General features: G+C 55.3%; 1 protein-coding gene across 2 annotated transcripts in view; it reads left to right on the top strand.

Moving 5' to 3' along the window:
• Positions 1–1125: 1125 nt before the first annotated feature.
• The window catches only part of NEGR1 (neuronal growth regulator 1), a 156496-nt gene continuing 142472 nt past the window's right edge, over positions 1126–15149 (top strand). For both annotated transcript variants that reach the window (XM_058030643.1, XM_058030642.1), the window contains exon 1: positions 1126–1336. In XM_058030643.1, the coding sequence (XP_057886626.1) occupies positions 1176–1336 (161 nt within the window). In that variant the 5' untranslated portion in view covers positions 1126–1175. The remainder of the gene's footprint in view (positions 1337–15149) is intronic.

Here is a 15149-nt window from a genome sequence, read left to right as displayed (position 1 = left end):
TCTGTGTGTGCTGGGGAGGACCCCAGGGGAAAAGAGGCCGCTCATTCCTGGCTGTCTGCAGTGACTGTGGCTGCCAGGGCATTTTGGGCTTTTTTGAAGGGCTCGAGGTGTCCCAGTAGAATTTTGGAAATAATCTGTCGGTGGGTTTATGTTCCTTGGGGAAAGGCTCCTCATGGCCTGGTGGAATCTGTCAGGCAGGCTCTCCAGATGCCCTCCCTGCTGGAATCCTGGGCAGAAATGTGGGTGGTTTGTCCCTCCTTGGTGTGAAAAGGTCTCTGGCTGTCCCGGTGGAATTTTGGGAAATAATCTGTCGATGGATTTTTGCTCCTTGGCAGAGGCTTCTCAACATCCTGGAAGAATCTTTCAGTGGATTTTAGGTCCTTGGCAAAGGTCTGGTAGAATTCTGGGAAATAACAGAGCAGTGGGTTTTAGCTCCTTGGTGAAGATCTCTGAGTGTCTTAGGTCAATTCTAGGAAATAATCTGACGGTGATTTTTCTTTCTCCTTGGTAAAGGTCTCTGGCTTTCCTGGTAGAATTTAGGGAAATAACCTGCCAGTGGTTTATTTGCTCTTTGGAGAAGGTCTGTAGCCTAGAATCCTTTTTTCTAGGTAGAATATTAGGAAGTGAAAGTACCAGAGTGGGCAGCCCTCCGTTCCAGAAAGGTCTGGAGCTTCCAGCACGTCCCGGGGGCCGCTGGCCGGAGCTGCCGGTGCCGTTCCCAGCGCTGCCGCGGGCGCTCCGCTCTTGGCAAGGCGGCCGATTTTCACTCGGTGCTCCGGGGGGCGGGTCGCGGGGGGTTGGGGCCGCGGGGAGGGCGGAGCGGGGAGCCCGGCAAAGAGGGCCGAGCATCCTCCGCCGCCGGGCCGGTTGCCAAGGCGACGGCTGCGTGGCAACGGGCTGGCAGCGGGGACCGCCCGCCGCCGCGCCGAGCCGCGCCGAGCCGTGCCGAGCCGTGCCGAGCGGAGCCGAGCCGCGCCGTGCCGCGCCGAGCCGTGCGGAGCCGAGCCGCGCCGAGCCGAGCGGAGCGGGCGCGCTGCCCTCCGCCCGCGCTGGATGCTGCGGCGGCCGCCCGGGAGCAGCCGCGCTCCGCCGCCCGCCGCCAGCGCAGCCCGGGCCGCCCTCGCCGGCAGCAGCAGCAGCGCTCGCCCGCTCCCCGGGGCCGGCGCGGAGCGGAGATGCTGCCGCCGCCGCGGGGCTCCCACCAGGGGCTGGCCGTCGTGCTGCTCGGCCTCTGCTGGTTCCTGCCTCCCGGGAGATTGGCCGCGCCGGGCGGAGACTTCCCGGGCTCTGCCGTGGACAACCTGGTGGTCAGGAAAGGGGACACGGCCGTGCTGAGGTAGGAGGCGGCCGCGGGCGGGCGGGATGCGCTGCCGCAGCATCCATCCATCCGTCCATTCGCGCATCCATCCGTGCATCCGTCCGTGCCGGGCTGCCCCGGGAGGCTCCGGCCGAGCCCCTGGCTGGCGGGGATGCTGCGGCCCGGGGGTGCCCCGGGGGTGCCCCGGAGTGCAGGAGCTCGTCCCCAGCGCCGGCCGGTACCCGCAGCCCTGAGCCCCGGGCCGCCCGCCGGCTCCCGGCGCGGTTCGTTCCGCGGTTTGCCCTTCTCCACTCTACTGAGAAGCCCTGGCTGTTGCTGGAAGTTTAGGAATGGGCTGTTGGGGTGAAATGATGCAGTTTTGGCTTCCGGGGCTCTGCAGAGCGAGCAGCGCGGGGCTGTGGCAGGGAGAGGACGATTAAGCCCTGCCGGGAGCATTACCATCGGCATTATTTATTTTGATACACAGTTCTATATTTCCCAACGATCGGAGCGCTGGCTCCGTGCCACGAGGAGGTTTTGCGCTTGCCGTGGCTCCGTTCCTGCCTCTCCTAATGGACCCCGTGCTCCCGGATCTCCTGTCTCTTGACTGGAGCAAAATTTGTTTACCGGCAGTCAGACACCACAATCCGCTCGAACCTTTCCTCCTGGTTTGTGTTCAGCAGTCCTCTGCCCTGATTTAATTACCCCCAGCCCCCACTCCAACTTTTTATCCGTGTGTTGTACTTTGCCTTGATCTACTACAGTTCAAACCCCCATTTTCTCCCTCTCTGGAATACGGTTGCAGCTCCTGGCTGGTGAGAAATCTGATTTAATTAGCAGCACTTCTCAGCTATGAAGTCTCTGGCTGTATTGTTTTTTGCTGGGCTGCCACGGAAATCTCCAGGTTGCAATGCATTTTATCCATAAGCATTTTTAGTGATCCAGGAGTCTGCTGTAAAATGCTGCGTGAGGCATTTTCGGTAGGGATTTGGAAGCGTTTTTAGGCTGCTCCTGTTGTAGTAGCTCCTGAAAATACAGTAGATGTCTATGTAGGGCAGCTGACAAGTGGTTTTTATGTGTACCTCAATTATCCTCTGTATTTTGAGACGTGCTCAGGTCCTCGTGCTTTCCGTGGCACGAATGGAGAATCAGAGGAAATAATAATTAAAAAGCGGTTTATTTGTACCGTTGCAGGGAAGGTAACTCGGTGGGTTCTCAGGCTGTCAGACCCACTCAGGCACTATTAAGCGTTGTCAGTACCCAGATACGTTCCAGAGTGCCTTTTTGGGGACGGCTGCGATTGCTCCAAGGCGGGCTCGGCTGGAGCCCATCCCGGCTGCCAGGCCTGTCCGCAGCTCGCTGGGGTTACATAAACGGGCTGGAGCTGGGGCTGGGAGCATCCCCGGGGAGGGCCGGGCCGTGCTTGTGCCGAGGCTGCTGCGGGGAGCGCCGAGCGGGGCGCCGGGATGCGGGAATGCCCGTGCTGCTGGGGTGGGATGGGGGAATATCTGTGCTGGGGTGGGATGGGGGAATGTCCGTGCTGGGGTGGGATGGGGGAATGTCCGTGCTGGGGTGGGATGGGGGAATATCTGTGCTGCTGGGGTGGGATGGGGGAATGTCCGTGCTGGGGTGGGATGGGGGAATATCTGCTGGGGTGGGATGGGGGAATGTCTGTGCTGGGGTGGGATGCTGGAATGTCCGTGCTGGGGTGGGATGGGGGAATGTCCGTGCTGGGGTGGGATGGGGGAATGTCCGTGCTGGGGTGGGATGGGGGAATGTCCGTGCTGGGGTGGGATGGGGGAATGTCTGTGCTGGGGTGGGATGCTGGAATGTCCGTGCTGGGGTGGGATGGGGGAATGTCCGTGCTGCTGGGGTGGGATGGGGGAATGTCCGTGCTGGGGTGGGATGGGGGAATGTCTGTGCTTCGGTGGGATGCAGGAATGTCTGTTCTCCGGTGGGATGCTGGAATGTCCGTGCTGCAGCTGGATCTGCTCCTAGTGCCCTCTGAGCATATCCTCTCGTTCCCTGTGCCCCCTGACCCGCTCCTCTCGCTCCCTGTGCCCTCTGACCAGCCCCTCTCATTCCCTGTGCCCTCTGACCAGCTCTCGTTCCCTGTGCTCTCTGACGATCTCCTCTCGCTCCCGTGCCCTCGGCAGGCTCGCTTTAGTCGGGGTTATTCCCTCTAGAGAGGGGAAATGCGGGACGGCAGCGTGAGCAGCGCCCAGGCTCTGCAGCCCTCTGCTCCTCTGGGTGTCCCTGGCTGCAGGCGCTGTGAGTGTACCTCAATGCACATTACGGTGGTTGCTCTAGCTGTTGGAACTGTCGGCAGTGGGCTCTTGTTTGAGCTCCAGGGGCTGCAGAAGCCATCTGCAGTTTGCTCCCGCAGCTCGGAGCTGCCCGAGCCCGGCCGTGCCCGCGGCGCCGGGGCGGGCTGCGCTCCGCCGTTCTGCATCCCGGAGGATGGCCGGGGCTCCCCGGGCCAGCACGGGCTGCTTCCCCTCTCTGCTGAGGGCTCAGCCTCCCTGTGCCACATTCACCGCATTCCCCGGCCGCGGGGGCGAGGGCCGCAGCTCCCTCTCTGAGCTCCCGCGGGGACACGGGCGGCGCTCCCCGGCTCCGAGGCGGCATTTCCAGCCCCAGGCTCATCTCCGGGCTGGGCCGGGCTGGAGCCGTGCCGAGCCGGGCCCGGGGCTGCCCTCGCCGGGCACACGGCCCCGGGGCTCCGGCTGCAGCTGGGCGCATCTGCCCGTGCCCCGAGGGTGGGAGCGCAGGGACAAACCTCCACCCCAGAGCCTCGTTCTGTGCCCATGTGCCAGGGGAGAAGGCACAGAGCCCCCCTCGGGATGAGCCCAGGCCAGGCTGAGCTGGCTCCCGGCCCCAGCTCTCACACCGGGGCTCCATTGTCTGCCCCAAGAGGGGCAGTAAAGGCTCCTTGGGCTGCTGGGGCTCTCCAGGAGAAGCCTCTGTGTGGTAACACGGTAAAAAAGTTCTGCTCCCTCATTTTTAATGGTTAATTCATGCCTCAGTGCAATCAATCCATTTTGGATCTAGCACACCGAGTTTTCTTGAGGATCATTGCCTCGCTGTCCCCATGCTCCTGGAACACGGCTCCCTGCATGCTGCTGCTGCTGCCCAGCCAGACCCCAACCCTCACCCATGGCCCTGGGGGTGGCTGCCCTCCCCACCCTGTGCCAGGCTGTGCTGGGGCTGGATGGCACCCTGCTGCTGCTGCCCAGGTGGCACAGGGTGCTGGGACTGTCCCCAGGTGGCACTGGGATACTGCGATTGTCCCCAGGTGGCACAGGGTGCTGGGATTGTCCCCAGGTGGCACAGGTGACACAGGGTGCTGGGACTGTCCCCAGGTGACACAGGTGACACAGGGTGCTGGAACTGTCCCCAGGTGGCACTGGGATACTGTGATTGTCCCCAGGTGACACAGGATACTGTGATTGTCCCCAGGTGGCACAGGGTGCTGGGATTGTCCCCAAGTGGCACAGGTGACACAGGGTGCTGGGATTGTCCCCAAGTGGCGCAGGTGACACAGGGTGCTGGGACTGTCCCCAGGTGGCACTGGGATACTGTGATTGTCCCCAGGTGGCACAGGATACTAGGATTGTCCCCAAGTGGCACAGGTGGCACAGGGTGCTGGGATTGTCCCCAGGTGGCACAGGGCGCTGGGACTGTCCCCAGGTGGCACTGGGATACTGTGATTGTCCCCAGGTGGCACAGGATACTAGGATTGTCCCCAAGTGGCACAGGTGACACAGGATACTGGGATTGTCCCCAGGTGGCACTGGGATACTGCGATTGTCCCCAGGTGGCGCAGGTGGCACAGGGTGCTGGGACTGTCCCCAGGTGACACAGGTGGCACAGGGTGCTGGGACTGTCCCCAGGTGACACAGGTGGCACAGGGTGCTGGGACTGTCCCGTGGCTCCCAGGCCAGCACTCCAACAGCAGCAGTCACAGTGCCCACGTGTCCCTTCCCGAGGCTCTGACAGAAGAGAAGGTTTGCCAAGGCTGTCACTGGGCACCTGTTTTGGTGCAGAAGCTCCCCAGCACAGGATTTTAAAGGAAACCCCTCCTTAGCTGAGGAGCTGTGCTGTGATGAGTTATTTGTGCAGCCTCAGTAATTAAAGCTGCTCCCCTTTGTTTGGTTTCAATGGGTGATGGATCCCCGCAGCCCCAACTGTTTGTGTCTGTTGGAGTTAGGAGAAATTCTGTCAGCAACGCAGTTGTTTTGCATGGCAGAACAATTCTGGGAAGGCGCTGATTTTCAGCAGTAGAATTCCATCCTGCATCCTTTCTGTATTTTTCCCAGGCAGCTGGTTAAGATTTTATGAGAACACACGAGGAAGGAGAGCGAGTTCTGAAGCCATAGTTTTATTAAAAGAATAAATTGCTGCGTTGTGCACTGGTAGGAGTTCAGGAAGCAGGCTGGGTGTTCAGAACCAGAACCAGGCTTTGCTGTGGTCCCCTGTCAGGAGAGGGGTCACGCTGTGCTCCATCACCCTGTGCTCCATCATCACCCTGTGCTCCATCATCACCCCGTGCTCCATCACCCTGTGCTACTGCACATCCATCTCACTGACAGCACAAGGGGCAATTTCGGGAGAGGAGTGGCTCGAGAGAGGTGACAAATGTGGGGGAGCCAGCAGGGCCAGCCCTGTCACCTCCTGTGTCCCCTCCCTCCCTGCCTGAGCAGGGCTGGTACCCAGGGGAAACTGCCCCCCTCCAGCTGTTTCGGGGGCTGCTCCCCCTTCCTGGCAGGTGCACGGGGATGTGGGGAGGGCAGGGAGAGCTCACCTGGGCATGGCAGCAGGAGGCATTGGGAAAAGCAGGAATTACCCTTTTCCCGAGCTGGAGCTGCCCCAGGCAGGGCCTGCAGACCCTGCCTGCACTTTGGAACTCATATCCCCCCTTGGGGATCAGAACGTGCACAGCTGAAGATGATCAAAAGTGTTTTTCTAGCGAGTCAAGGTTTTTATTGTGTGTTTTGTTTTCCTGAAAGCTCCCGGGTAATGAAGCCAAGTGTGAGTGAGAGCACCTTTATAGTACCTGTGCGTTGTGTCAGCGCAGCAAATTGGGCTTTGGAGGCTGTCAGGGCTTTTAAAGCAGCACGAGATTCTTTCAGCAGTGTGTGGTTCCAGAGGAGTTTGGGGTGGTGTGCTCTGCGGTCTGGGACCAGCTCAGCATCCAGGGGCTCAAATTAAAACCACAGCGTGAAGGTGAAGGTCAGCACCTGGGATTTACTCTGGGAGCTCTGGGACCCCTGCCCCAGCTGTGGATCCCATGGAATCCTGAGGTCCTGGGAATGGCTGGGGAGCCTGTGGGGCTGGGGCACCTCTGCCAGGCAAACCTGGCACCCAAAGCTGAGCAGCTCCTCAGGGGCATGGGGTGCCTAATTCATAATTAAATTAAATTAAATTAAATTACTGAGGGGCCAGTGACTGTTGGAGATTGGGACTCACCAGTTTTGCCTTCTTTGCCAAGAAGAGCCATCCTTTCTAGCTGAGAGCCCTTGCCCAAGGAGCGATGGTGTCCTGGGAAAGCTGTGGCTGTCTGTCAGACCCCACCCAGTGTCATTTGTGTTACTGAGAGCCAGCGTTTGGAAAGGAGCTCTGCAGCAGGAGGAGAGCAAGTGGGCAGTGAGTCCATGCAGTAATTGGAATTTTGGGATACTCTAACTTTTGGATGCATCCCAGTCTCCCCAGTGCCTGCCCAGGGCTGGGCATGCCTGTGAGCACAGGCACTGGTAGAGTGTAATAAATATAGTAAATATATATAAATAGTAAATATTTATAATATTTATTTATATTATAATAAATATAAATAAATAGTCTGTGCAGAGTGTAACAAATACAAAAGTCCCCTTCTTTCCTTTATGATTTCTAAAGGTTCATTTCTTGACTTCCATCCCCTTGATATTGTGGTGCAATTTGGGTCATAAATCCTTCGGCTCCGTGGGGTTTCATTGCTGAAATGTGACCTGCAGGCCCCTGTGCACACCCCAGTAGATGAAGTTGTTGTTTGCATAAGAATTTCCTCTTCCCAATCCCTGCCAATTATTAAACAAGCACATTATGGCACTTGCCTCTTGTCTGCGTGGCAATAATAAATAAATTCAGCGCAAATTAAAATAATTTATCATTTTAAATGATGGCAAATGTTTCAGCTGCTCTGCAGAGGAACTAACAAAACAAGGAGTCAGTAAGGGATGCAAACTGGGATTTGTTCCAAGGGGCTGTTGTGTTGAGCAGCAAACAGAGCCTTAATGGCTTTCTCCTTGTCACCGAGTGTGACAGAGCGGCTGATGTCCCGGGGCAGGGATCCTGGGAAGGCTCAGCCTGGCTGGGAGCTGCCCCATCACCTGTCCTGCGGTAATTGTGGTGTCACCTGGCTCCAGAGGGAGCTGGAGCTGCAGCATGGCCGGGTCAGGGTGCTGAACGTGGCAGCTGACACGGGGTGAGTGGCTCAGGGGATGGAGCTGTGACAGCGCCCAGCCCCAGCTGCCATGGCATCAGAGCCTCCCTCCCCAAATGCCCTGGGCAGGGCTGGACTCTGAGCACTGACCAAGGAGCTGGAACTGCCCCTGTGAGCCCCAGTTCCTGTCCCAGCCCTTGCCAGCAGGGGACTGGGGTGGCCAATGCCTCCTGAATCTCTGCCCCTGCTTTTCCAGCCCTGCACCTGCCAGCTCTGAGTGTCCCTGGGCACACCTGGTGTCCCTGCAGCATCCCCTGGTCCAGCCTGCCCCTGCCAGCTCTGAGTGTCCCTGGGCACACCTGGTGTCCCTGCAGCATCCCCTGGTCCACGGCCTGGCCAGCCTGGCTGGGTGCCCTCCCTCTGCTGCTGAGCTCCCTCACAGGGCCCAGGGCTGTGATGGTGTACACGGGGGTTCCAGGCTGGGGAAGAGACGGGGATCTGACTCCATGGCTCAGAAGGCTTGATTTACTATTTTCTGATATATATTGTATTAAAACTATACTAAAAGAATAGAAGAAAGGATTTCATCAGAAGGCTGGCTAAGATAAGAATAGAATAAGAAAGAATGATAACAAAGGTTTGTGGCTCAGCTCTGTGTCCAAGCCAGCTGACTGTGATTGGCCATTAATTAGAAACAACCCCATGAGCCCAATCCCAGATGCACCTGTTGCATCCCACAGCAGCAGATAACCATTGTTTGCATTTTGTTCCTGAGGCCTCCCAGCTTCTCAGGAGGAACAATCCCAAGGAAAGGATTTTCCATAAAAGATGTCTGTGACACAGGTGGGGCTGCAGAGAGCTGGGGCTGAGCAGAGGCTGCAGTGCTCACTCAGGGGCTCAGTGAGGTCAGGGCTGAGCAGAGGCTGCAGTGCTCACTCATGGCTGGGCTCAGTGAGGTCAGGGCTGAGCAGAGGCTGCAGTGCTCACTCATGGCTGGGCTCAGTGAGGTCAGGGCTGAGCAGAGGCTGCAGTGCTCGCTCAGGGGCTCAGTGAGGTCAGGGCTGAGCAGAGGCTGCAGTGCTCACTCATGGCTGGGCTCAGTGAGGTCAGGGCTGAGCAGAGGCTGCAGTGCTCGCTCAGGGGCTCAGTGAGGTCAGGGCTGAGCAGAAGGTGCAGTGCTCACTCATGGCTGGGCTCAGTGAGGTCAGGGCTGAGCAGAGGCTGCAGTGCTCACTCATGGCTGGGCTCAGTGAGGACAGGGCTGAGCAGAGGCTGCAGTGCTCACTCAGGGGCTCAGTGAGGTGATCTCTGGGTGCTCAGAGCTCCTTCCAGCCCAAACCCCTCCCGGAGAGACCCCTCTGGGCAGGCTCTGTGCAGGCTTTGCTGCTGTGCCCATGGGCCAGGGCAGGGCTGGGCAGGGACTGTGCCCCAGCTCCAGGTGCAGAGTCCAGGCCACATCCATGGCACGAGGGGCAGCAGCAAATCTGTTATGAAAGTGGCCTAATTATAACGAGCAGCTTTCCCCCTGGCTGGAACAAGCGGACTAGAAAATAGTACTAGACTTTTCATTCAGAGACTATTAAACAGCAGAGGAAGGGAGAACAAAATATAGCTTTTGTCACAGCTCTTTTTATTTCCTTTTTTTTTTTTTTTCTTTTTGTATAGAGTCCTGCACATGGTCAGAAATTAGTTTCAAATTAATTTAACTATGGCATTTAGTATTTGGTTTGTGATTTTTTTTTTACCTGCATAAGCCCCCTTGGTGTTACATTTCTGGTGGCCCCAGGGAGGGGAGAGATCAGGCTGGGGGCAGAGGGGATCCCAGGGCATCGTGCAGGAACAGGGGCTGGAGCAGGGCAGGTTTGCATTGGGAAGAAATTCTTCAGCCCAAAGAAGTCTCTGGTTCTCTGGGTTTCACACAAACTCAGGTTTTGTGACCTGCTCCAGCTTTGGTCTCTTGGAGTGGGTTTGGTTTCTGCACCCACAGTTCCAAGCATCAGCCCACAATATTTACCCTGAGCTGTTCTCAGAGGGGTGCTGGGTTCCCCCATGATTTATTGGAGCTGTGCTGAGCACATCAACCCCCCAAGCACCTCTGGGGCTCCATGGCCTCCTCCTGAGTGTTCCCTTCCCCTTTCTGCATTCCTGGCTCCTGGGCTGGCTCTGCCCTGAGTCACAGCCACCTCAGCCCACAGAGATAAAGAAATGCACTGAGTCATCCTTAACCTTCCATTCCACTCTTTAATCTGCATTAGTACCTCAAAACAATATCCCTTCTGAGCCCTCCCTCAGCTAATCTTGCGAGAGGAAAACGGATTTGGACATGTATAAAACATGGAAAGTCACAGAACCAAAAAAGTGGATGAAATTCACAGCAATCAAGCTTTTCAAGGCAGCCAGCCCAGAACCATCACGCTGGAATTAAAAATAAATTTGGCTACAGGAAATCATTCTCCTGCTCTGCTCCCCTCGGTGGGCTGGTGTAGGAGGGCAGGAGGCACAGAGCCCGAGGCTGGGGGAGCTCAGCAGGGCTGGGTGCAGTGCCAGGCACAGAGAGCAGTGCCCTGGGTGCAGCCCCAAACACACAGAGAGCAGTGCCCAGGGTGCAGTGCCAGGCACAGAGAGCAGTGCCCAGGGCACAAGGGGAGCGCAGCAGGGCTGGGTGCAGCCCCAAACACACAGAGAGCAGTGCCCAGGGTGCAGCCCCAAACACACACACAGCAGTGCCCAGGGTGCAGTGCCAGGCACACACACAGCAGTGCCCAGGGTGCAGCCCCAAACACACACACAGCAGTGCCCAGGGTGCAGCCCCAAACACACACACAGCAATGCCCAGGGTGCAGCCCCAAACACACACACAGCAGTGCCCAGGGTCAGCTGGGCTCCCAGTTGGAGTGGAGTCCTGTGGGCTGGGAGAGACAGGAGGGAGGGACAGGGACACTGCTGGGGACAGGGGACAGCCATGGGGACAGGGGCACTGCTGGGCAACAGGTTGGGCGTGGAAGAGAAATGGACTGGAACAGGATTCCCAGATTTGCTGTGGCTGCCCCTGGGTCCCTGGCAGTGCCCAAGGCCAGGTTGGACATTGGGGTTTGAAGCACCTGGGACAGTGGGAGGTGTCCCAGCCATGGCAGGGGAATGGAATGAGATGAGATTTCAAGTCCCTGCCAACCCAAACCAGTCTGTGCATTTCTCCCCCGTAAGAATTCTGTGGTTGTAGAATTGTTTTGTTTGTTTGGGTTGGTTTTGTTTTGGTTTGGTGTTTTTCCTGGCTTTGCTTGCTGTTACTTTTCCCTTTTGTTTAGCTCTGTTTGGGGTGGCATGTTCTGCTCTGGCAGCTGCTGCAGCATCCCAGATTCTGTGATTTGCTGGGCATGTTGGCCCAGGCTGCCCCCAGCCCTGGTGTGGTGCTTCCCTCCCAGCAGAGTCCACACCCTGACCCTGTTCTGGGGGAGCTTTCTAACATTCCTGGGCCTCAACAAAACAGGCACTGTTCCTGTCGTGCTTCCAAAAACATTTTCACCAGTAAGAAATTCTTTAAATAGTCCTCACAGAGTGAGGCTGCTAATTTGCATGACAGCTTGATTAAACGTAACCTGCTTCCACACTTAATTTATTTTGAAACTGCCCAACGTTTTCATTCCATGCCATTAATTTTACATTAGTAGACTGGCTTGATTATTTAAGAAGGAAGGTAATTTTATCATCTTCGTTGGTGTAAGTTCAAACCCATAGTGAAAAATGGTCTGAAAGTGGTTATAAATAACAAAAGCCTTTGCTCCACATAAAGATCTGTTGGACCTGGTGGTGTGATGCAGAAGGAAATGAAGATTTAGGTGCTTTAGTGATCATCTTTGGCTTCAGCAGAGCTTGGCTCCGTGTGGCAATGTCTATTCTGAGCGTGTGGGTTTGGGGACCCAAAGAGGGAATGTTTGAGGGCGCCTCTTGCACAGGTGCTCCACTTTCCCCAGGAAGTGATATTTTTAGGGAAATGCAGTCTCAGAGGCTCGGCAGAGCTGTGGCACTTCCCCCTTGCAGGATCTGCTCCAGGAATGGGCACAGCTCTTTGCTTTCCAGGATGCTGGGGAGCCCCTCGTTGTGCCAAGTCCTGCAGGAAAGGGCCCAGGCGAGATCCCCTAAAACTCTAATTTCTACTCTAATTTAATCATCTTCTCTTTCCAGGGCAAGACTAGTGCAGAAACAGAATTTTTCAGATTTCTTGCAAAACTGGAGCCTGAACTAAAAATTATTTAGGTTATCGACCATCTGTTCTCAAAGGATGGTTTCATGAATATGGCTGTGAATGCAATTTTTAGGTGAAGCTCATGAAATTCCTTTTTTTTTTTCAATTTTTTTTTGTTCCCTTTTGAACATTCCCATTACCCCACACTTTTGCCCTGCAGGCAGGGTTTGGATCCTTCTGGGTCCCCTTGGTTACTCCCTCATTTCCTCTCTCTCTGCTCTTGGAAGCGCAGCTCGCAGTCTCCATGAGGGTGGCACAGAGATGTTTTCTATTTCAGATTTGCAAACTGAAATGTTCACTTTACCTGCTAAACTGTCCCTGTAGATTCCTACCAAGGAGCTGACTAAAAGAGGATAAAATCCCTTCTGTCTCATTTAATCCCCAGGAAATGATTCTTCCGCCTTGGGCACCTCCCTGGGCAGCTGTGCCAAGGCCTGAGCACCTTTCCAGGGGGAAATTCCTGCTGGCACTTTCAGGGATGAGAGGAAGGGGAGATTACAAAGAGGAAGCTGCTCACAGGGACATCCCAATAAGCTGGGTCTGTTTTAAAACCAGGCTTTATGCTGGGCCTAAGTCAAGAGCAGGGCAAAGATCCAGAGGTGTGCACAGCTGGGCATGGAGGAGAACCCAAAGCTTTGCTGATGTGGAAACGTGCTGGGACCTGCTTTCCCAAAGCTGCTGGCAGAGCAGAAAGGGGCAGAGCAGGGACAGAAATATTGTGTGGGAAATAAAGAATGTTTACGGGCAGAAGCTTCAGGAGCCCTGGCTAATTAGCCTGGCAGAGCGGCATTAGGCGCCCTCATTGTGCTGGAGAATGTTTTAATGTCAGAAACCTCCCAAAACCCAATCTTGGCAAAAAACCCATAGTGCAAACTAATGACTAAAAGCTGAAAGTGAACAATTCCAACTTAACTGTGAAGGGAGGGTTTTAGAGGCAATTAGCTGCTGTTTTCTCATTTCTCCATGTTTCTCATTTCTCCATATTTCTCATGTCTCCATGTTTTCTCATTTCTCTATGTTCTCTCATTTCTCCATATTTATTTTCTCACGTCTCCATGTTTTCTCATTTCTCCATGTTTATTTTCTCACGTCTCCATGTTTTCTCTGGGAGCTCTCAGGATGTTTCAGACAACACCCCAAGGGCCTGGGGTGGGTGCCAGATGCGTGTGGGTCCTGCCAGGCTCCCAGGGGTGTTCCAGGGCGATGGGAATCTGCCTGCCCGGGTTTAATGAAGATATCCCCATCTTTGGGATCTAATTTACTGACTGTCACTGTTCATGAAATCTCTCCCAGTAAAACTCGGGGTCTGACGCTGCCAGGGACAGAGACAGAATCCATTTCAGGTGAGCACAGAAATTCAGCCTGTGAGGTACCTGCGACTGTCACAGGTGAAAATCTCTGCTAATGAACTGTGTATTAGTGGGAGACAGGAAGAGAACTCCCTCGGTCTCTTAATTTACTTTGAATAATTCATTAGCTCGCACTCCTCACCCATGGCAGCCGTGGGTAAATCCCACTCTGGAGCTGCTAATTAAAGTTGCAGGATGAAGGGAAGCTACTAATGAGAAGCGAGACAAGTCCTCCAACAATGCAGAGGCACTTGTAGGCACACCAAGTTTATTGTTGGCTTTCACAGGAGGGCAGGGAGCGCTGAGGAGTTCACAGCAGGACTGGGTCACTGCACAGCCCCTGACAGGAGGGAGAGGGACAGGAGCACAGGGAGCAGCTCAGGCTGGGCCAGGGGAGGGTCTGGATGGACATCAGCAGGAATTTCCCCATGGAAAGGGGGTCAGGGATTGGAACTGCCCAGGGAGGGTTGGAGAGCCCATCCCTGGAGGTGGCACTGAATGCTCCGGGCTGGGGACAAGGGGGAAATTGGGCACAGCTGGGACTCAATGGCCTGGAAAGGCTTTTCCAGCCTCAGGGATGCTGAGAGGAGCAGGAATTACCTGTGGCACCAAGATGGGTCCTTAGCAGTCACCCAAACACATGGAGATGGAGAACAGTGCAGTATTTCACATTTTTATGAGATATAAAAGAATAGAGACAATAAATCTGTGCGGACTTTACCAGACACTTTTATGGATAAATACACTGCTAAAATATCACCTCTGTACCAGGTCATGTTTTATAGGTTATAGCAAACCCTTGTTACCTGAGTGAGGGTCTGGGTGTGCCATGTGGTCAAGGGTGTGGATCTCACAGGATGAAAAACACAGCAACAGCTTTGCACGGTAGAAATTAATATTTCTGCTGTTTGCTTCTACAGTGTAGGATGCAGAAATTGAATGCCGTGTGCATAGTAAACAAAACTGCCTTTTTGTGGTTGGTGTTGTCTGGTTTGCTCACTACACAGAAATTTGTGATGTTGCAACACATTTAAATGTGTTTTCTGCTGGTTGGGAATGAGATATCCAGAGATCTGTGTGGGGACATGGAGAGGGACAAAAATACATTTTTAATGATTATTTTCAATGTACAAATTGCAGCTTGCTGCTCAGACAAATTCAGCTGAGTTCAAGCACTTTATCTTACTCAAGAAAATATCTCCCAGAGAAACAGAGCAGCAGAGCCCCCCTGAGCCCGGGCCAGGAGGGTGAGAAACCCTGGGAAAGCTTTTCTGGAACAGCTGCTTTCCTGTGCAAACAGGGAAATGCTAACTGCACCTTCCTAACACAGCAAATTGAGCTGGAGCTGAAGCACACGTAGCTGCGATTTAAAATGCAAGCCACCTCTGCAAATCAATACGAGCTCTATAAAGAGGGTTCAAAACGATGATGCAAATGAATGCTGAGGTGCAATATTCCTGTCAGGCACAACACACTGATCCCTGCCACTCACAGGCTGCTGCTGTCTGTCTGTGCACTGTGACAGAGCCAGGACTGGGAGGGAGGGCAGCTCCCAGCTTGGACCCAGCACAAAGCTGGGTTAAAGCTCTGACTAAGCCTCAGCAGCAGCAGGGTCCTCTGGGTGTCCTGAGGGTGTCCTGGGGGTGTCCTATGGGTGTCCTCTGGGTGTCCTGTGGGTGTCCTGAGGGTGTCCTGTGGGTGTCCTGAGGGTGTCCTGAGGGTGTCCTGTGGGTGTCCTATGGGTGCCCTATGGGTGTCCTGAGGGTGTCCTGAGGGTGTCCTATGGGTGCCCTATGGGTGTCCTGAGGGTGTCCTGTGGGTGTCCTGTGGGTGTCCTGT

Source organism: Melospiza georgiana, chromosome 9 (assembly GCF_028018845.1).
Source record: "Melospiza georgiana isolate bMelGeo1 chromosome 9, bMelGeo1.pri, whole genome shotgun sequence".
Lineage (NCBI taxonomy): Eukaryota > Metazoa > Chordata > Aves > Passeriformes > Passerellidae > Melospiza > Melospiza georgiana.
The sequence above is the reverse complement of the archived record's forward strand: the minus strand, read 5'-3'. Positions and strand labels throughout refer to the sequence as shown.